This window comes from Apostichopus japonicus, chromosome 17, assembly GCF_037975245.1.
Source record: "Apostichopus japonicus isolate 1M-3 chromosome 17, ASM3797524v1, whole genome shotgun sequence".
Lineage (NCBI taxonomy): Eukaryota > Metazoa > Echinodermata > Holothuroidea > Aspidochirotida > Stichopodidae > Apostichopus > Apostichopus japonicus.
The window spans coordinates 33,634,567-33,655,199 of record NC_092577.1 but is presented as its reverse complement, the minus strand read 5'-3'; the positions used below and the strand labels follow the sequence as shown (position 1 = coordinate 33,655,199).

The window sequence follows — 20,633 nt, the reverse complement described above, 5'->3', positions numbered from 1 at the left end:
ATAGTTCCGTTAACTTCTTTCCACACACACCACCGTAATAATGATCGGTTAATTATATCTTACGGTATGCTATGGTATGGTAAGGATTGGTGTGGTGTGGTATGGCATCATTATCATTGTTATAATTATTAATATTATTCAGTATTATTATTATTAATATTATTCAGTATTATTATTATTATTCATTATAATTATTCAGTATTATTATTATTATTCATTATTATTATTATTATTCAGTATTATTATTATTATTCAGTATTATTATTCAGTATTATTATTATTATTATTATTATGCAGTATTATTCAGTAGTATTAATCAATATTATTATTCAGTATAATTATTATTCAGTATTTTTATGATCATAATTATCAATATTATTATTCTTTATAAATCTTCAGTTTGTCTAGAGTGGCCAACTTTCTAAATTTAACGTATCGTGCTTTTTTCGTCATTTTTTGGTTTAACTGTGAGTTGTCTTAACTTTCTTAATTAGCCATTCTTCCCCCTTCTCTAGAGCGATGCAAGGAAGTAAACTCACAACTGTATTTGTTCGGTCCTTCAAAGAACGTTGCGAGGGTAAGGTGAAGTATCTCTTGAGATCTGAAGATGATTTTTTTTCGCAAAACATCTCTTTAATCCTTCTTCATACACAGCTAGGCGATACATTATGATATATATATATATATATATATATATATATATATAGAACTACACCGGAATTAATATGACAAGAACTTACAAAAACTAGTGAAAATGATTAATGTGATACTGTGTTTTTTCCTCTTTTTTTTGTTGTTACTTTCCTTGTTTGCCATCAAAATGACCCAATTATTTTTTAAAGAAGCAAAGTGGAAAGATAAGTAACTAACTGTACGTCATTTAAGTCAACACACACACACATTCCTAGAATCTTTGCTTCCTTTCAATTCTTATACTTTTAGGATTTGCAATAACTTTTCTTCTTTAGTACTTTCACAATCCTGGCTGGCAGCATAGGAATGGTTGACGTCACACTGTGAACATTAACAGCCGAGACATTTCGATTGAAAGAATCTTCCCAGAGATTTTCCAATATTGTCGTCAGCCCCCCGACTGAGTCGCGACATCGAACCACTTAGATAGAGGTAGGATTACGGATAAAAGTGAATATCTGCTCGAATCAAACGTTCCGAATTGATAGAAAATCCTCATCTAAAGAGACATTTTTTGACGACGTTAATGAACTTTTTACTGTTTTCCAGAAATCACTTCTTAATGATAAACAGGGGCCCATATTATAGATAACATTGCCATAGTATACAAATCGTAAGAGATTGTAGCCGCGAGGCCAGGGGAAATCAGTCATTTAGTAAAATTCATACCACTGAGTCTCTTAATGGTGGCATACTCCTATTAGAGTCGATATCAATCCGCCTGAGTACTCTCCCTCAGGAAAAGTGCCGAAAAGCATATTTTATTGATATTTTATCAAGCAGCATGTTCTTGTTTTGATTTCGTGGCTTGGATGTCAGAGACCACATATGGAGGTATATATTGTGCGAAATTTGGGTCAATTGATGCAATTTTATACTACTTTAGTCGCTTCAAAGAGCACCATACGAAAATGGTTTAATAGTGAGTGAAAGGCTTGTTTGTCAAGGGACGAAAACGTCGGGCTCTCATTGGTTAAAAACTTACATAGGCATGATACGTAAAGTTGGAAGTTGACGTGAATGGTCAGTTTCAGCTGTCCAATGATGGGTAGGGTTTAGGGCGTGAGGACTTATAGATGACTTATTGAGACATATAGAGGCCTCATAGAGACAGGGACAAGGACTTATGGAGACGACATTACTTTGACTATTTAGTTTGTATGGTGTAGCAATGGGGTGGTGGGGGGAGGGGAGGGGAGGAGGGGTGGGGACTACATGGAGTATGCTATATACCTAGTGTGGTATGTGAGAAGTAGAAAGGTGTGGGATAAATTGAGTGGGTTTGGGAGGGGAAGGGTAAATATCACAGGAATGATTGCCTATTTTGTGTTACATATTACAAAATCCCAAATACTCACCGCAGTGCATATATCAGGGTTTTTTTTCGGTGTTTTTACAATGTGATGAACATCCTAGTTGTGGTTAAAACATGTTACCTTTATGTGTAAAACATAGTACTTATATCAAATGTGAAGTGTTACTACAGGCTGAATTACAGTCTCTAAATGTCACAGTCAAAGAAAGGTGGCAACAAAATTCAAGCATTGGTGAAGAAAGGATTGGAATGACATTATCCACTTTGAATGACACATAGGAAAAGTACCCTAGAACCACCCATCGAACCTGGCCATATCTGCTCATCTCCCCCCGCCTCTCCCCCGGTCTTCTCTCTCACCTAGCAATGCAATAATACCTCCAGAACAGAGATCACTTGACAAATATGGCCTACAAGAAGCAAAGACATCCTCCGATCCGGAGGGGAAAACAAATCGAAAAGGGAGATTGATTCAATGTTCCTTCATAATAAAGATGTATTTATCTCCATCTCAAATAATATATAAACATTGTTACTGGAACCAAAGGTTATAAAACAATATGTACATTTTAAGTGGTTCCATAATACATATATACACATGTACACCTTTTCAACAAAACATGAAAAGGTCAACACAATTAGAAAAAAAAAAATCTTGATGTCACTAATGTGCAACATCAAACTTTCTGTTTTAAATATTCACCCATGATACAAACTTTGACAATTTCAGGTATCTCTATCTTGGTAATGCCGCTTAAGGATTGGTTCAGTTGTCATACATGTTTATGTTATATGAAAAGAGGACAATAAAAGAAACACAATGGTGAAAAAAACTGTTCAAATACCTTTTTTGGTTAAAGAGATATTCAAGTGTAAAGTTTTATCAGATTATGTAGATACTGCTGAAATCTGACTAGCTGTGATGTCACATCCTCACATTCCTGAAAAGTCTTTGTTTTTTTTTCTAAATATTTTGTGAGATTTCATGCCTTTCAACCAAAAGATATGTCAGGAGATCTCATATTTGTCAAAGGAAGTATTTGAGATTAAACATCTGAAGAATTTTTGATTATATAATTTTCAAATGTGTTAAAAAATGTAAATAATTTTTAAAGAAATATATTCACACATGTTAAGGAAGTGAGGATGTGACAACACAGCCTCACAGTAAGTCTTTCTACAACCAGTCGTTTTCAAAGAAATTTTGATATCTTCAAAGTGTCATATATCCTTAACGGAGCATGCTATCATGGTAGTTTCTTCACTGTTCTTTTTGTCTTTAGTGCTCTTTCATACAAAATAGACATGTCAAACACCTGAACCAATCCTTTAGCAAATTGCTCGCAAAATATTCCATCATCAGGATGCTCGGAATATGATTCCTTTCTGATCAGTCAAAACTTTACAATTTCCCCTATAGCCTAACTTCCTTTTAATTTTGTCATTCTTAACTCAATTTTGACTCCTGAAGGATTTAATTTCATTGCTCATACCCCCCTTTTTTTTTTTCTTTTTTTTTCTGATTGTCATTTCAAGAACAACATTTTCAAATCCAACATTTGATTGTCATTTCAAACAGCAAAGAAAAAATTCCGAAATTATTACTTGGAATTGATTGAGTGCTTCTTGCGTGAATGTAGTAGGTACTTGCAAAACTTCAATTGTCACCACAAAAAATAAGAATCGGAACTGTCATGCAAGTTGTCAGCCGAGGGAGGTCTTCCGTGGAAATGATACGTGAACCTGACACCGCTGAAGTGGTAAATTAAGGAAGCAAAAGTTTATCAAATGGACACGATGTTGCTAATTTTTTGGAGATCGCCCAGAAGCAGTCGCAGTCTCTTCCTGGTGACGATTGGATCTTCCGATGCGGCGTTCCATCCCGAGGCACTGCTGGCAAATGTCTTCTCCAATTCTGAACGAGACACGGAAAGGAACGAGAGAAGAAAAAAAACAACGGATGTTATACTAGAGAGTGCAAAAGAAGAACCTATTATTGCAAAATTGCATTATACTGTCCTTTAGCAAACAAAACGTGCTTTTATGATATTTTAAGTTTGAATATGTTTCGCAAAAAAGGGTTTTTTATTGACCAGTGAAAGGTTGTCTTCAACTGCGTCCCTGTCTTATCGAGTCATTGAGTATAAAACGAAATAACGAATGAAAAGTTTTGATAGTTAAATATCAGGCCTTGCAACAAAAATGTCTTCACTGACCAGCGAGTGGTCGTCTTCAGTTGTCTCCTTATAAGGCAAGAATTCTTGAAAGACAACACATGAATGTAGACTTGAAATTTTCATAGTTTGAACAGATTTTGCAAAACAAAATGTCTTCACTGACCAATTTGTTTTTTCTTTCAAATAAGTGATACTTTGTCAATTTATGCAACTGGCAATCAAGCTGAAATCATCTATGTCCATGAAGGAAAAAGTGTTTCTATCCAAAAAAAAGTTGTATTTTGAACAAACTTTAGAACCCAGATAATAACACCAGCTAAACAAACATTCCAAATGTATCAAATTTTACAAGTCAAATAAAGAAAATAGGTTTTGAAAAACATATATCCATCATGACATCACAGATCCCCTACAGTGATCCAACTTCCTGGAGTAGTTGGAAAGTTTTAGTTGGTCATAATAATTTACATTCAATCTCAAGTTGGGGACAAGATATTGATATGAGATTTTCAACTAACAATTTGGAATATTTTCCCTTCATTTTATGTTTTACTTAAGGTTTCGGTAAGTGTGTGTCACCAAAAGATCCTTCTAACAGTCAGTTTCAAAAATGGACTGTTTGACATGTGTGAATCAATTCATCATACACAGCACTTGTCCTAGAATGTCCCCGGAAACAACACCAACTTGTAACATTGCTTTACTAGACAAGACAGGACACCAATCACAAACAGCAGAATTGAGGCGACTTACTTTCTACTTCCATTTCGATAAGCGTCAATCTCTCTGACAACTGGTTGTGTAGAGTGTTGATGTGTCGTAGCAGATAAGCCTGGGAGAGTTCGACGGTAGGTTCTTGAACTACAACATCTGACCTCGTGGGTTGACCTGGAGTTGACCTTCCTGGTGCTGGCAAAGTTGAACTTGACTCCTCCTTCACCTGAACATAGAGAGAAATAAATCAATATAAAAGTGAAATGAATTGGGTTTCTTTCTCCCTATATATTTAAAGTAAATTTATTCACAGGTGTAAAAAAAAAAAATTAGGTATTGCCACTTTTGAAAACAAGAGTTTATTAAATTACAAGAAGGTTACAAGAAAGTTAGAAGAAAGTAGGCTCACATGTTTGCAAAAAGGGAGAAAAGTTCAGCGGATTGCCTGACTTTGCTAATAACAGCTAGAGAATCATTGATGACAAACCAAAGGCTCAAATCAAATGTATGTGAAAGAAAAGTATTTGTGACAAGTTATTTCAAAAATGTAACTTAGACACTTTAACAATAACATTGTATTTCAACAAACATTCCATTTGAAGTCGAATTTATAAATACCTTGTTGAACTTCATTAACTACCAATTTCATTTTTTTCTTCTAAAATCAGTTGTAAACTGGTGACTGTTTTTAACCAAACCATGAGTTTCCTACAAATATTAGAGTTTTGTCTTTCTTACCTTGCTGGCTGTATTGTCTGTGTTCACATCACCTCCTGACTTCATGCTTATGTGTGGCGTAGTGGCATCTTTAGAAATGTTAGCGGGATGAGCACTGCTTGTGGTCCCAAGGTCCATTTGATTCCTTATAACATCCTCCATGCTCAGAGTCATCCGATTTCCTTCTCTGCTACTCATGCTAGAATCTCCTCCTGAAATTTGCATTTCAGCTGACTTTTCTCCAACGACGTCGCTTGCCGTCGATTTTGCGACGTTACTTCCGGCGGGCAGCCCAGACGGTGGTCTCGTATTCTGACCGGTATTTGACACATCCAAGGCTTGGCCAGGACCAGTGTTTGCCACATCTGAGGCTTGGCCAGGACCAGTGTTTGACACATCTGAGACTTGGCCGGAATTTGTATTCTGACTGTTGTTTGGCACATCCAAGGCTTGGCCAGGACCGGTGTTCGACACACCTGAGGCTTGGCCAGGACCGGTGTTTGGCACACCCAAGGCTTGGCCAGGACCGGTGTTCGACACACCTGAGGCTTGGCCAGGACCGGTGTTCAACACACCCGAGGCTTGGCCAGGACCAGTGTTTGGCACATCTGAGGCTTGGCCAGGACCGGTGTTTGACACAGCTGAGGCTTGGCCAGGACCGGTGTTTGACACAGCTGAGGCTTGGCCAGATTTTGGTGCTTGATGGATTTGAGTTTCCTCTGGGCCTTCCTTGTTTGTGAGTCCAGATTTTAACGGGAATGATGACTCTTGGGTTGAGTCAACTACTTTGGTCTTTTGATTCGGTCCTTGTTCGTCGGTCTCTTGACTACCGGAGCTCTGCTGAGTGGTAGACGTGTTACTGGCCAGGCTCCGTTCAGGTGACGATAGAATCTGACCCGTCCCACTGGTGGATGAGACATCCTTTGAAGTAGACGCTGCATTTGATGTGAACGGTGAATGGCTGGTGGCAGATGCCAATAATCCTTGATCCGGCTTTGCTGGCAATTTCCCTTGATTCATTGGTTTCAAGACGATAAATTTAGTGTTTGATGCCACAAGTTTCTGGCTGCTACTTCCACTGGAGGAGGGAAGACTGACACCATCGGTCTGTAAATCGGAAGCTCTAGATGCCACACTTTTGGATGAATCATCATTCCCTGACACTTCTGTTATGGCGACTGTGGCACCTTGTGTTCTAGTAATCTCAGAAGATGCCACAGCTGTGGATGTTTTGCCACCTGTCCTGCTTTGGCTTTCATCGACTTGCTTTCCATCACCTCCCTGGGTTGCCACTTCTTTGGTGGCACCTTCCACCTTGCTATCTCCACCATCTGTGGAATTCTGAGGCATTTTGGACGGTTCCTTAACCTCTGTGGATATTGAATCTTTTCCACTTACTGTCTCTGACATATCTTTGTTTGTCGTAGCTTGTGATGATAGCAATTCATCACCAGCGATCTTTGATTCTGCTACTCCAGGTTTTAAGATAGTAGGAGTAGCTATGTTTGAGCTGCTACACCCGGCTACACTATCTGGGGTTGCATCCCCAGTGTTCGACTCCTGACGTTCCTTGGCTTCAGATTTCTCACTGATCGGACGACTTTCGGAAGGAGGACCGACCACGGCGCTACTGCTCTGGCTACTCTGTGCTACCGAGCTGCTACCACTCTGAGCGATAACATCTCCCATACTTGATGATTCACCTGCCCCTGTCTGAGCTACAGTTGAACCGGCAGAGACACTCTCACTTGGACTTAATGTTACTCCCGGGAACTGAAGTTTCCCCATGGCCAGAATACCCCCAAGAATACCGCCCAGACCGCTGTCCGAGGACGACTTCACCAGGGCGGTCAGTTCAGCCTTCTTCTGGAATCTGGATATCCAGTCACGAGCCCAGAGTTTGGCTTCTGGGTGTTCTGGATTTCTGGAAGTAAGAAAATAGAAACTACGTCTAAGTTAAGTTTTCTCTGTGTCTCTGAAACAAAACGCATTTCTATTTTTGTTAAAAAAAGATGGATCATAACAGCAAAGAAACCATAGCACAGTGTTTCTAAATTTAATCCTTGGGGCAATGGCAAAGAAAAGTCTTTGTCTATTGAAGTTCAAACTGTGAGGTCCTGGCAGGAGTATGATCTGTTCGACATCAGGGGTGGAATTGGACCCTTTTCAGAGAATGGTGGAACCCTTTCCATGTGACTGAATAGTGTTCTGTATTAAGAGAGACGAGTCCCTGCTCTTCTTCAAACTTACCCCTATCTCTGCACAAAATCACTTTCTTAGGTCAAAGTGAGATTAAACTTTCAGACACAACAAACCTAGAATTATTATTGTCGGTACAATGAGAAAGGATGGCAGTATATCAGAATGGATCACAGCAACCAACCAACCATTAAAATGACAATTTTAAGATTAACAATTCCTTAGCACTGTCAGTCAGCACAGGGTACAATGGCAGTGTGGTAAAAGAAAGTTAACCCTTCGAGTGATAAAGTCAACTGTAGAAATGACTGTGCCGAAATTGACACCATCTCAGACTCACTGTAGGATAGCAATCTTATGTTGCAGTCCTTGGAGGACTTCTGCAATCGTGAGCACGTCACCTATCAGGGCGTTGGTCGCGAGTCGGAACGAAGCGGCTTGCCTGTCGTCCGACCTGGGTCCTTTACCAAACTCTGGCATTCTTGGGAGGTAACCCTTCTCGTGCCAGGCATAGTCCTCAGAGTCATAGAAGTGTGGTTTGGCACCTGAGGTCAAAGAGGGACCAACCAATCATAAGTGTATGTGAGAAGTATCTGAGAAATAACCCCCGTCTTTTATTTTGGTAAGGGCCCTTTTCATTTTCCATTTTTTAGTTATCTGCAGAATTTACTTTGGATTGTTGAGTTCATAAATACACACTTTATAATTGTAAGTGCACAGAGGGACAACTCCACCAACTGCCCTTCCCCCCTCCACATCACCCGCCTTTCCCCTACCCCATATCCCCTCATCCATTAGGTTTAATCATGTTCATAAATACACTTTAAGAATCACTTAACCTGAGAGTTTCTCCCCAGGAATGACCGCCCCTAAGGTGGGAAGTACCCGATGTATACCCCCCTTCTGCCCCAACAGTCTCCTTATCCCACCCATTTTCTGTCCCTTACAAATCTCCCCCCCCCCCCCCCACTCATCTCCCAAGCAAAAAACGAACAAGATATGGAAAATCTTACCTTGAGCAATCTGACAATAGTAACACATGTACTTCTTTGGTATGGTAGTAGCACTGAGCCCTACACAGGTACTATGCTGCCAACAGTTACAGAATTCACACTGCGAATGATAGAGATCAGAGGGAAGAAGGGTGAGGGACCTCTCTAACATTCAGAATTATGAAACTTTTAATTAACAACTCATACAGTAGATGAGCATATTACAAACAAACAAACAAGAAAACAAATGCACTGGTGATACCAAAAGGAAAAAAAAAAGATATGAAGGACAAAATGTGGATACACTGTGCAGTACATAATTGGTACAAAATCACCAAAAGTGCAACTCAACTTTCGTTTTTCAGAATAGGTATTTTAAGTTTTATTTCTTTCTTTTTTTCCATCAGCTACAACATTGCTAATAAAGAGCAGACTCGCTGGTCTGTTTGCTAGCCTCGGTAATTCAGCCGTTTTGACTGGTGAGCCTTCAAAGGTTAAAAAGCAAAATCTCACAAAAGGATGGTATTGAAATGTTATCATCACTAACAGATGATGATCGTATTTTAAAAGAGCTTTTGTTCAAGATACCACCCTTAGATTTCCAGGTTTAAACAATCCATTTTATTTATGTACATATTTAACAAACTTACAGACAATAGCAGTTTATTACTACACAGACGATATTTCAATGAAGTGACCACCTCATGCACAATTTTCACTTCTATTTTAGATTTTTTTTTAGAGCAAACTGAAAAATTTGATGGTCACTTTAGATTAGAAAACAGTGAAAATAAAGCCCACCTGTATCATGAACCCTTCCTCTGCCGTGATCTTACAGACGCACTTGACGACGTCGTCATCGACACCCACAGAGGACGACCTGAAGATGTTCTTCCTCCTCGAGATGCTTCCAGTGTTTGGCTGTTTGAACATCACACGTGCAGGTGAATCTGGGAGGAAGAAACAGACAAATGTGAATCTGGAAGGAGGAAAAATGACAGACACAAATTTGGTTGAATGAGAGGGACAGACATGAAATGAGAAATACAGACATGAATCCGGAATAAGACAAACTTGGATGAAGATGAATGAGAAAGACTGACACTGATCTGATCGAATGAGAGGGACAGACGTGAAATGAAATACTGACAGGGAAAACATAAATCTGGATTTCAGTGAATCTGGACAACCCAGTGATACGTTGACATACTCATAAAATGGATGGCAATCTGAAAGTATGAGAAACAAACACGTCAAGATGGTAAAAACATTTTAAAGCTAGATCTGATGCATAACAACATCCCCCACCCCCATCCCCACCCCTACTCCCCACCCTCACAACCACGGACTTGAAGAAACCTCGCTCACCTTCAGACGTCCCTCCCTGTTCCTCATCTAATCTGACATGTTCGTCTTCGTCTGTCTCCGTCTCTTCATCCGAGTCGTCTCCTCCCATCTTGCTCTTGTTCTTCATCCTCCTCTTCTTCTCCTTCTTCTTCTTCTTCCGTCTCTTCTTGTCTTTGTTCTTCTTGTGTTTCCTTCTGTGTTTGTGCCTCTCCTCTTCCTTCTTGATCCCTTCCTCTACCAGCCTCACTTCGGCCAGGACGCTCTTCAAGTCCTTCGACCTATGACCCCTCTCCTTGCCCTTCCCAGACGGTGAACTACCGCTCCCGGACACCGCCTGTTTTGAAAATGGCGGCCTGGTGGCCTCTCCGCTCGTGCGGTGTTTCGCTTCCAGACTGTACATCTCTTTCGCCTCTGACTTCACGGTTTCCTCCACTTTATACCTCTTGGTATCCGCTTTCACCATTGACGATTCTTTGGAAGCTCTGCCGACCGTAAGCAAAGGTTCTCTCGCGACACCCTTTGAACCGTCTTCGGATGTGTAGGATTTAACGGGTATCTCTCTACCCGCGTGATCGTTCTGTGCTTTTATAGGTTCGCTCTGGTGCCGGACGCGACTTTTCTTCCTCACCACGCCGGGTGGTGATGATTGTCCCTGCCGCCTCTGGACCACTCCTGGGGGGGACTTGAGCCTTTTCTTCTGCCCCCCTCTCTCTACCATCCTATTCTGAAAATTGCTGACCAAGTCGGCTGGGGCTGAAAGTCGTTTACGAGGGCTCACTTTGGAAGGATGCTTCCCAGCTTTGTAATAAATAGAATGTTACGAACAGAGTTTTAAGAGTTTGGATGAAAAACTATGAAACTTAATGATTAATGATGAAAACTATGAAACTTAACGCTTGAGAAAATGTGCTGGAGAATGACAAAACTCCATTTTTAATGTTTACAGTGTGATTAAATTACTTTGAAACATAATATGTATTTGCCAACTTTACAAACAATCACTGTTTCTCTACTCCTTGTCACAAAGATTCAATATTAACATAACAAATGATTGTTGCAATAAAAAAAATTAAAAAAAATTGAAATAACAGTTGAAACAACTTACATCCAGAAATCATCCTCTTAGTTCGATTGAGGACACGACTTGCGGCGCTGGAGGTACTGGTCTTAGTGGCGTGGTAGTACTTAGTATGGTACTCCAGGAGGGACTCCTTTCGAAATGACTTGTCACAACCTTTGACATCACACTTGTACTTATTGTGATCCAAATCGATCACGAGCTCTTTCGGTGCGAGGACTGACGAAAGAAATATAAAGTACATTCCAATAAATTCTCAAAGTCTTTACGATAAGATGGTCTGTTTTAAAACTGATTTTAAGTCGTATAATAATGTCAAAATAAAGAAACTTTAATGTGATTTCTTAAGTTGCATCTAAAACATTGTGAATGTCATCAGATAACAGTATCCTACTACTCTAGTTTCCATGTCAAAGTTTTTGTTCTCCCTCGAAAAAGACATATCGCGCAATCATATTCAGATAAGAGGGGAAAAAAAAAAACTTACATTTTCTCGGCCTATCCCTCAAGAGTCCCAGGTCCTTGTCGTTCAACACTGAGTGAAAGGCAAATAATTCATCAGTTTAACGAAGAATTGGAAAGAATAAGCAGCAGAAAAGACAAAAAATGTCATGTTTGGGGAACACCCACCCACCCGACACATTTGGAGTTTAAATAAGATGCTACGATATCTGTGAAGTAGACAAATGCCAGACGATGATGTCTCAGAGATATCTGGTTTCGGGGATTCAAACAGGTCAAGATTCACATCCGTAGATGGACGGTAATAGGTTTGGTTAGAAATAGTTGACATCTTGTCAGAAGATGGAGAATGGAAGAGATAAGATTTCAAATGTCACTCTCTATATCTAAGGGTCGTTATGATAACACTCAACCAAGAAATGCACAGAAGTGCAGCAAAGAAATGCAGTCAGGTAATAATATTAGTCAGTACAAACATCACATGATTTCCTTATGTATGTATAGGAGTGTTAGCTCAGTGGTTAACGCCGGTGCCTTCCAATCATATGGTCCCCTGCTCGAGTCACTCCCAGAATAATGTATGTCATCCAGTTACAGAGTTGTTGACAATTGACAATTCATAATCATGGATGTTAAATATGAATCTAAGAGACTGACTTCGGTCAGCTTACGGCTTTGTTAAGCCAATGAGGCTTCTTCGCAAGTTCCTGCTTGCAGGAGGATGTAAAATACTACAAACATACATACCAATTTGCAAGAAATGGGAAGCAGGACTTTTTTTTATCCGGAATAGAGAGTAAGGAGAATCAAATTCTGATATTCGAAGGAATAATATTTTGGCTATCATATACAGTAGCTACATGACATATGCAAAATTTACCAGATTTGCTAAACAAATGCAAAAAAATATAGTGTATTTATTTTTAAACACTGAGGCAACATTATTCTGCTATTTTATGACATATAAAGTTAAGAAAAAACAGGTATAAAAAATGTGAATACTAAATCATTCAAATGTATCAAGTGATATATTCACTGTGACATCCCAACTATTTCAAGATTTGTACAAAAATTACAGTGTGGAAAGAGAAGGGAGCCCCCCCTCCCCTCCCCACCCACACCTCGCCCTTTGAAATTGTTTTCCATTGAGAATGCTTATATGCAAAATAGTGGATTTATTTAGTGGGTTTAACTTTCATTTTTTACTAAGCAGATGAATCTTGCTTCATTTGCCACTGGGGAGGAAGGCGTGTGGGGGGGGGGGGCTATGGCCAGGATGTCCATTGGCTAAATGCACTGAGGGGATGATGGCAACTTACAAGGTTCTTTAATATTTCTTGAAATAAGTTCTTCCATCTTGGCCGGTGTGAGGACCGGTTTAAGAACTGGCTTTGAGTCCACCATTTGCAAGAGACCAATATCTGATGATCAAAATGGAAGAGGATACCCCCCAAAATACACATTCAGTATATCCTATTTAAATATTAAAATCGTGAGATTATTTAATGATGTGAAGTAGCAATTAACAGAACTGAGGGAAACATAGACAGGCTTAGAATAGGACCCACTCCTCACAGAAGTACAACCATGGTGAATGAAGTTGTAATGTAGCCGTTTTTTAACAATAATAGAGGTCAGGAAGGCAGTTATTTTATGAAGCTTAGAAGCCACATATGCGTGTGAGAGAAGCCAAATGCCTTAAAAAATTTAACTTCATATCCTGTAGCTCTCCAGTTTATGGTTTAGTTCTCGTTTTGATTTGTTTTTCTTTTAAATTTGGAATATGGAAAATGGGTGGTCTCGTTGATACGTGATGCTACTTATTTGAAGTGACAGCTTAGGAATACAAATTTGAAATGGTAAGGAAATTAAGCAAGTGTGCTATTAGAGCAGGGGTGGCCAACCATTTTGAATCAATAGGCCAGATATAAGGAGTGAAAAATTGACTGGGCCGCACCTAACCAAAGACCTGCTGTTGATTTCAAACCTTTGATTCCGAGGACTTTCCAAGCAATAGGTATGTGTACTTAATCTGTATTCACAAAAACATAATGTCAATACAGTACAGTTGATAATTAATGGGGATAATAGGCCTACCTGACAGCATCATTAGTGCCGATAAATTCTAAGCAGCTAGCTCGTTTTTTGTGATGTAAAATAGATTGATTTTTTTTCTTTTTCTTGAGACATCTCACGGGCCGCAAAAAAATCACTGGCGGGCGGCCGCATGTTGCCCACCCCATTATTAGAGGTACCTACAAATGCACACAAATCTGATTCAACATTTACCTTGAGGCAATGGAGTGCTGGTGGGTGCTTCCACTACTGGTGGAGGGGTCTCAACCTGAAACAACAAACAGGATGTTGATAAAATGTATTCCTTTAATAATAAATACCATTTTAAAACTTAATATCCATATAGTTAATCACAGGGCCATTACTTGTGAGGAGGCCGGTTGGGGGGGGGGGGAGGGTGGAGGGGAGAGGTGGGTATGTGGTACAATACATGATATGGATTAATGTTTTGGTGTCTTTCTTAGCATACTTTTGGGCAGTTTGGATGTAGGGCTTACTTATGATATGATAATGCAACATAGTAATCTGTCCATTTTGCATAGCATTTTGTGGTGCGATGTATGATAAAATTGTTTCCTGTTATGCACCTTACTGCTTTTCTTATTCTTTCACTAGCAGATTAAAAAAATGGCCATAATTTCCTGCTGAATTATACCTTTTGCTTGGCTGCTGGTTTCACTTCTCTGGGGGACTTCACTTTCTCTTCGACCTTGAACTTCTTAGGGGGTACCACGGGTGGTGTGAGGGGTGAAATGCTACCCGAGAGTCGTCTCTTGGTGGAACCGGTAGGACTCGGTGACTCTGGTGGAATCTCAATGGGAACTGTTAGACAAAGACATGATGTAACAGAGAATAAGAAAATGAATATGTTTGGCAAAGAGGAAGGTTTGCAAGGCTGAGAACCCCTGGCATTTATCAAACTAGTCTCTTCATCAGCTATTCCTTTAAGACAAATACCATCCATCCAAAATGAATGTTCCTAATAGATTGTAGGTGCTTCCTTTCCATGTTCATTTAATTGTCTGTATTGGGCTTAACTCGAGCATAGAGAGAGATCCTCATCCCACTTTCTCTATATGATGACCATGATCTGCCAACAACCGACCTTTCTGAAAGAGAACAAAATTGCTAGAACATCTCACCTGGTTGAGGTGTTCCCTGTGTAGTCGTATCTTTGGCAAACCATCTTCTCTTTCCCCTGCCTGGTGGCGTTGGCGGTAAATTGAAATTGCTGAAGAAATTCTGCAGGGTGGAGGGGAAAAAAAGGAGAGAGAGAAGGTGTCGTAAATTCACCTCTCATAAAAGATTATGGGTCTGCTTCTAGCAGTCATTCTTGTATCACTCTGTAAGCTTAATTATTTCCACTTGCATTGATTTGCAAGGGATGTCTGAACATTTGGCAATAAAATCTGGGTCATTTCAAAAATATGGGTCCAACTTTCAGCACTCTTGGTGTCCCCATGGCATGCAAAGGACTACTTGTGACCACTGTCGACCATCTGCTGTGACTCTTAAGGTAAAAACCTAAAACACTGAAATATTTCCTGCTCGTTAAATATGCAATTTTCGCATGTATACATATTCAAATTTCCGCCCTGTTGGAGACATTTTAATAACAAGTTACCTGTGCTTTTAGTTCGTCGGGCATCACTCTGGTATTAGAGGCCAGGACGTTCTTCTCAATGCCGTCGTAGAAGAGCATTCTGTACGTCCCGTTCTTGTTGACGCTGAGTACCTTGGCAGGGTAATACCGACAGTCTGACCAACGGGCCAGCACCTCCTCTCCGTACTTGAAGTCCTGTCAGAAACAAAAGATCAATCAATCCAATTAGAATTCCAATCATTAAGGAACCAGCATAACAGAATTTCAGAAACAGCTATCAAGGACTTTTGAGGTGTGCTCAAACAATAGGCTGTTGAGATGGTACAGCTGTTCAGTTTTGATGTGCAGTACAGGAGGGGTAATGCTGATGGGCTCAGCAGACTGTATAGGTATTGTATTGTCTTTCAAGTCTGTGTAGGGCACTTTGTCATTATATTTACCAGTATGAAAGACATTGTAAGTTATTTCAGATTAACTCCAATGCTATACACCATTTGAGTGTATTGTGTATAACTTTGTATATTGTGATTATCGTGTATATCGTGTATTTTGTCTGTATTTTCAAATGTACTTGTAATAGAGGTTGTTTTTGAGTGGATTAACTCTCAGTCTTGTAAATAGTGTATGTAAATGATGGTACAGGGTGTGGTTGGATTTGTTCTAGATACATAGGGGTCTTAGGGATTAAGTTTTATAGTGAAAGAAGACTGACACAGTCTTTCGGGGGAGGAGGGGGCATGTTGTGAAGTCTGCAAGTACTGTAAGGAGAAGAAAGCTGCTTATGTCCTAGGGATAGCTTAAAGGGATTAAAAAGCTGGGATTACTTAGACATGTAAAGACATGCTAATAGGATTAAAGGATAGAGCTAGAGATGAGGAGAAGAGAGGAAGGTAGACAGGTTTACAGCAGTTGGGCTGTGGCTTTTGTGAGGTGAGGAGCGAAGGTATTAAGGAGAGACAAGGAAAGGGAGAAGCCGAGGTTGTGTGAGAGGATAGCGGTGATAGTGTTGGAAGGTACAGTAGCACAGAATGTGGAAGGCTTGATGTTTTGTGATTGTAAAAGGAAGCAGTGGCATTTTGTGGAGTCGGATAATAACAGAAGAAAAGCATCGAATAACACTGTCCTGAACTTACTACCCCAAACAAGGTGAATTACTTATAAATACTGTGTCTTCGTTTTTTCAATTTACTAATGAGGAAGCTGAGATATAATACAGGATAAAGACTAATGAGGTAAACCCAAGCTACAGACAGGTAACCATAAGCAACATACAGGTAACCCTACTGTAAGCAACAGACTGGTAACCCTAAGCAACAGACAGGTAACCCTAAGCAACAGACAGATAACCCTAAGCAACAGACTGGTAACCCTTAGTAACAGACAGATAACCCTAAGCAACAGACTGGTAACCCTAAGTAACAGATAGGTAAGTGGTAACCATAAGCAACAGACAGGTAACCCTAAGCTACAGACAGGTAACCCTAGCAACCAAAAACCTTCAAATTTTGTGTTTACAAGCAGTATTGAAGGCTCTTACACTTCACTTCAAATAAAAGACTGGATCCTACAGAAAACATCTACAAAAACTGCTGTATACATCATCTTTGCATTCGTGTAACAATTTGTAAATCTTGCGCAGCAGTTTGCGATACGAAACCGAATAAATTATTCCCACATGATTAATAATCCGCAAAAACCCAGTGAAAATTTGTTTGGGTCAAGTTTTTAGAAATGGCATCACAGAAATCTGAAAGAATTTATAGTCCTGACCATATTCCATAAAATACAGAAAAGTATATTTAAGAATTGATTTTTAAAAACATTGTTTTGAGTTGACTTACTCCTGTGGGGTGCGGCTGGAGGATTTCTTTGCGAGTGGACTGCCGGATTAACGGTCGCAACCTTTCGCTGTCGCAACTGACCCATTCATCGTAGCGGGAGTTCCACTTGTCAAAATGGATCAAGACTTGCTGTTCGTCTTCGTCCACTTGTACAACCTTTGCTAGATACCTACAGGTGAAATTATGTCAAGTATCAAGGGATGGTATGAAGGAAATTTGCAAGAAGTGAAAAGGCTTCATGCTGTTACATCAATACACATAAATATACAAAAATACACAACATATGTTTTGCATCTTCTCTACTTGAAACAATTCTATTTTGTTTAGTTTCCGTAATAAAATTTACTGCATTACAAGCCAGAAAGCCAGAGCGCTTTTTGACTCCTTGCCATACATTTTGCTAAAACTTCAAAACACTGTAACTATCTGACTAATGTATAGCAAGTGTCACACACACACAGATGCCATCACGATCGCATAGATTCCTTTTTCCTCCGGCAAGGATTAAAAAATTGCTGAAATATGATGTTTAAGGCAAGCTGACAAGACCATGACGGCAGTATACACCACATACTTAAAAAAAATAACAGCACATCGTTGACTAAGTTCAACAAGGTGAACGAGAATATGTCACAAGAATACATTTCTTGAAGGCCTGGTATATAGTGCAAGAATATATAGAGTTTTGCACTACTGTCAGTATCCAGTAAACATGCCCTTGGTTATAATTTGAAGCCTTTCTAAAGATGTAATCCCTTACCAATACTATGCAACAACGTCATCTCACACAACAGTCACTTAATTGATAACATTAATTATCCCATTTATCATATTGTTGAATTTTCATGAATTGTCAAATTTTCTCACGTTTCAATGACAAATATGTCAGATGATTGAAATCTCTCTAATTATTGGTTATTTCCTGCACGCAAAGTATTCAGCTCTTATGACCCTGTTATCTCAACATCTAGATGATCTTTTGTTATTAAAGTGAGTTTTAACTTACCATTTATTCTGACAGAAATCCATAGCCTCCAGCTTGAAGCCAGGCACAAATTCTATCCCTGACCGGTAGACCTTGGCCCTAGGTTTCTTCCTGTCTGTCGATGGCTTCGCAAAAGGGAATTTGGGTTTCTGGTTTCTGTACCTGGGTCCTTCTTTTTCCGGCTTGAATTTGGACGATTGACCCGCAGACTTTGACCTCTCCCTTTTAAATCCAAAGTCGGTCACAAACTCACTGTCGAGGCTGTTGTTACGTTTCCGTCCGGCTCTGTCCCTCAAGACGGGCTTCTCACGTTTCGGAGGGATCCTCAGGGCCGATTTGGCGAGTCTCGACGAGGCGGCCGATATCACAGACGACTTGGGTTGCGTGAGCGGAGAAGAAGATGGTGTGACGCTGGCCGAGGAAGAGAAAGAAGAACAAGGACTTGTTTGATACGATGAGGATGAACACCTACTAGAGGGGACTGGAGATGAAGATTGCAGGCTGATCGGTTGCTGTACAGATTCACTTTGACGATCCCTCTGCTCTGCGTGTGATCTTCCATCCGATGCTTTCCCCGTAACATCGGCCTGACCATCTCTCTTTTCTGCCGGAAGTTGTTTAGCATTGTCCTCCAGGGAATCTCCGGAAACGCTGGCAACTTTTGCTTCTTTGCCGCTCACCACCGACTGAATCTTTTTGGATGTTGATGGCACGGAAGGTCCTCCCGATGAAACGGAAGTGTCTCCTCCAACTGATGAGGATGACGATGATGGTGGTGGGTCAGTTTCCATGGCAACCCCTTCCCCTTCATTACTTTGCTTCTCTGTTTTAGTTGGTTTTCCTTCCTTTAAAATGTCTTCGGTATTGGATACAGCCAGTCTCTGAGTATTTGCTGGACTGCTCCCAGTTGAGCCGTGCGCTTTCCCCACAAATTCATTGAAAAGAGCGGCAAATCCTTCCTCTTTTTCTCTCTTGGATAATGTCTCCTCCATCCTTTGCCTGCCAAACCAGTTATTCCTGCAAACACACAGGAATAAGGTATTAAAAATTGTTTAAATAATGATCCTTGCTAAGTAAAGATTTATATACATTATTAACACTGAGAGGATGGAAGAATAAACAATTCTATTTATGCCAATTCTATAACAAAACTTCTATTAACTGAGGGATCAGCTGAAACCATGGATTATGCCAACCTGTACAACACTGGGAAAAACTTAACGTTAGTGTTCGCATAGGGCTTAGAAGTACTATAACTTTAGCCTAGGTCCCTAACTACTTAACTTGTTGTACAACTACAAATTGTACAAGGCCCTTTACAACATAAAGTAGGCCTTTTTATTGTGACGGTCCTCACAAGTCGTTTCGTAGCTAGGGCTACTGTACTCTCAGTACTGTACTCGTATAACAATGGCCTATGACATCGGCCTTACGTTTGTCTCGTCTGTAGACTACATAGGCTAGCACAGGCTCTAGAAGGCCTACACTTTACTTCAGTGACTCGTTGAGTTACTATTGATGCTATGCTTAATTATGATAGCCTAACGTTAGGCTGAACTTCAATCAGTGGTGTCCACCTGGGAGGAGACACTCATGTTGTCATAAATTTACCAACGGTTGGTCGGCTCAGTTAAGCATTATTAAGCAAGTGAGCGCACAACGTTTACGAAATACATGCATTTCCCCTTAACATTACCTCGTGAACAACCACGATTCCACGCCAAGTTAAATGCGCTCGTTGTTTCATATGCGAGACGACTTCAATGTAGTACTATATTACACACATAGCTAGCTAGTTCACATCTCATTCACAGAACAGCAAGCAATTACACGCCTGTCAGAAGATAGCAGCCATTACCAGCACACAACAACAGCAGTCACTAACAGCAGACAATAGTGAAAGGGACACTATAGCATACCAACAATGTAACACAACAGCGGTCAAACGGGCAACTTATCAAACAAGCAGCTTGTACTATTTAGCGGACAGCTTTCAGCTATTCTAATAAATTTTCACATTTTAATAATCATGCTTTGACTCCATTCATTGTTACCATTGTTTCCATTGTAATGGCACTGACAGTAATTAAGTGCTTATTCAATTATCAAAGGGTCTGTTCTCTTAAAGACAGAAATTGCTAGAGGACTTCTTCTGTTACTTTATTAAGAATTCCCGTTCATAGGGTTTTGGTTATAAGTGACTGCGATTTGAATAAAATACTCAATAGTTTACATTCCTGTGTATGAGCCTGACAACTCTGTGTCTTGTGCCTCTGGTATGTCTGTTTATCGGATGCATGCATGGTTGCATGTACGTGGTGTCTACTGTTTAAGTGATATAATTGAGAAAGGCATGTAGACATAAATATCTCACAAGCTGTATATTTTTTCTTTGAATAATTCTAGTTATGGAGGGATTTGAGAGGCCGAAAAA

General features: G+C 39.9%; 1 protein-coding gene across 2 annotated transcripts; it reads right to left on the bottom strand.

The window, feature by feature from the left end:
- Window positions 1–2,479: 2,479 nt before the first annotated feature.
- LOC139984351 (uncharacterized) lies at window positions 2,480–20,121 on the bottom strand. 2 transcript variants are annotated; one of them, XM_071998223.1, is made up of 17 exons: window positions 19,896–20,120; window positions 18,221–19,216; window positions 17,215–17,383; window positions 15,395–15,568; window positions 14,913–15,012; window positions 14,426–14,592; window positions 13,984–14,038; window positions 13,014–13,115; window positions 11,720–11,767; window positions 11,260–11,451; window positions 10,176–10,952; window positions 9,609–9,757; window positions 8,829–8,928; window positions 8,156–8,360; window positions 5,638–7,540; window positions 4,939–5,125; window positions 2,480–3,923 (listed from the first exon to the last, which is right to left on the bottom strand). In XM_071998223.1, the coding sequence occupies exons 2-17, from the start codon at window positions 19,189–19,191 to the stop codon at window positions 3,793–3,795; spliced, it is 5,430 nt and encodes a 1,809-aa protein (XP_071854324.1). In that variant the 5' UTR covers window positions 19,192–19,216; window positions 19,896–20,120; the 3' UTR covers window positions 2,480–3,792. The 2 variants fall into 2 exon arrangements, with proteins under 2 accessions (XP_071854324.1, XP_071854325.1); XM_071998224.1 differs by lacking the exon at window positions 13,014–13,115 and having other exon boundaries at window positions 19,896–20,121.
- Window positions 20,122–20,633: the final 512 nt, after the last annotated feature.

Excerpts from the sequence above, each read along its gene's own strand:
- LOC139984351 (XM_071998223.1), bottom strand. The coding sequence starts at position 19,191 with ATGGAGGAGACATTATCCAAGAGAGAAAAAGAGGAAGGATTTGCCGCT. Across the intron at positions 15,013-15,394 it reads CCGACGAACTAAAAGCACAG|AATTTCTTCAGCAATTTCAA; the intron begins GTAACTTGTTAT and ends TCCACCCTGCAG. Across the intron at positions 11,768-13,013 it reads AAGAAATATTAAAGAACCTT|TGTTGAACGACAAGGACCTG; the intron begins GTAAGTTGCCAT and ends CCTTTCACTCAG.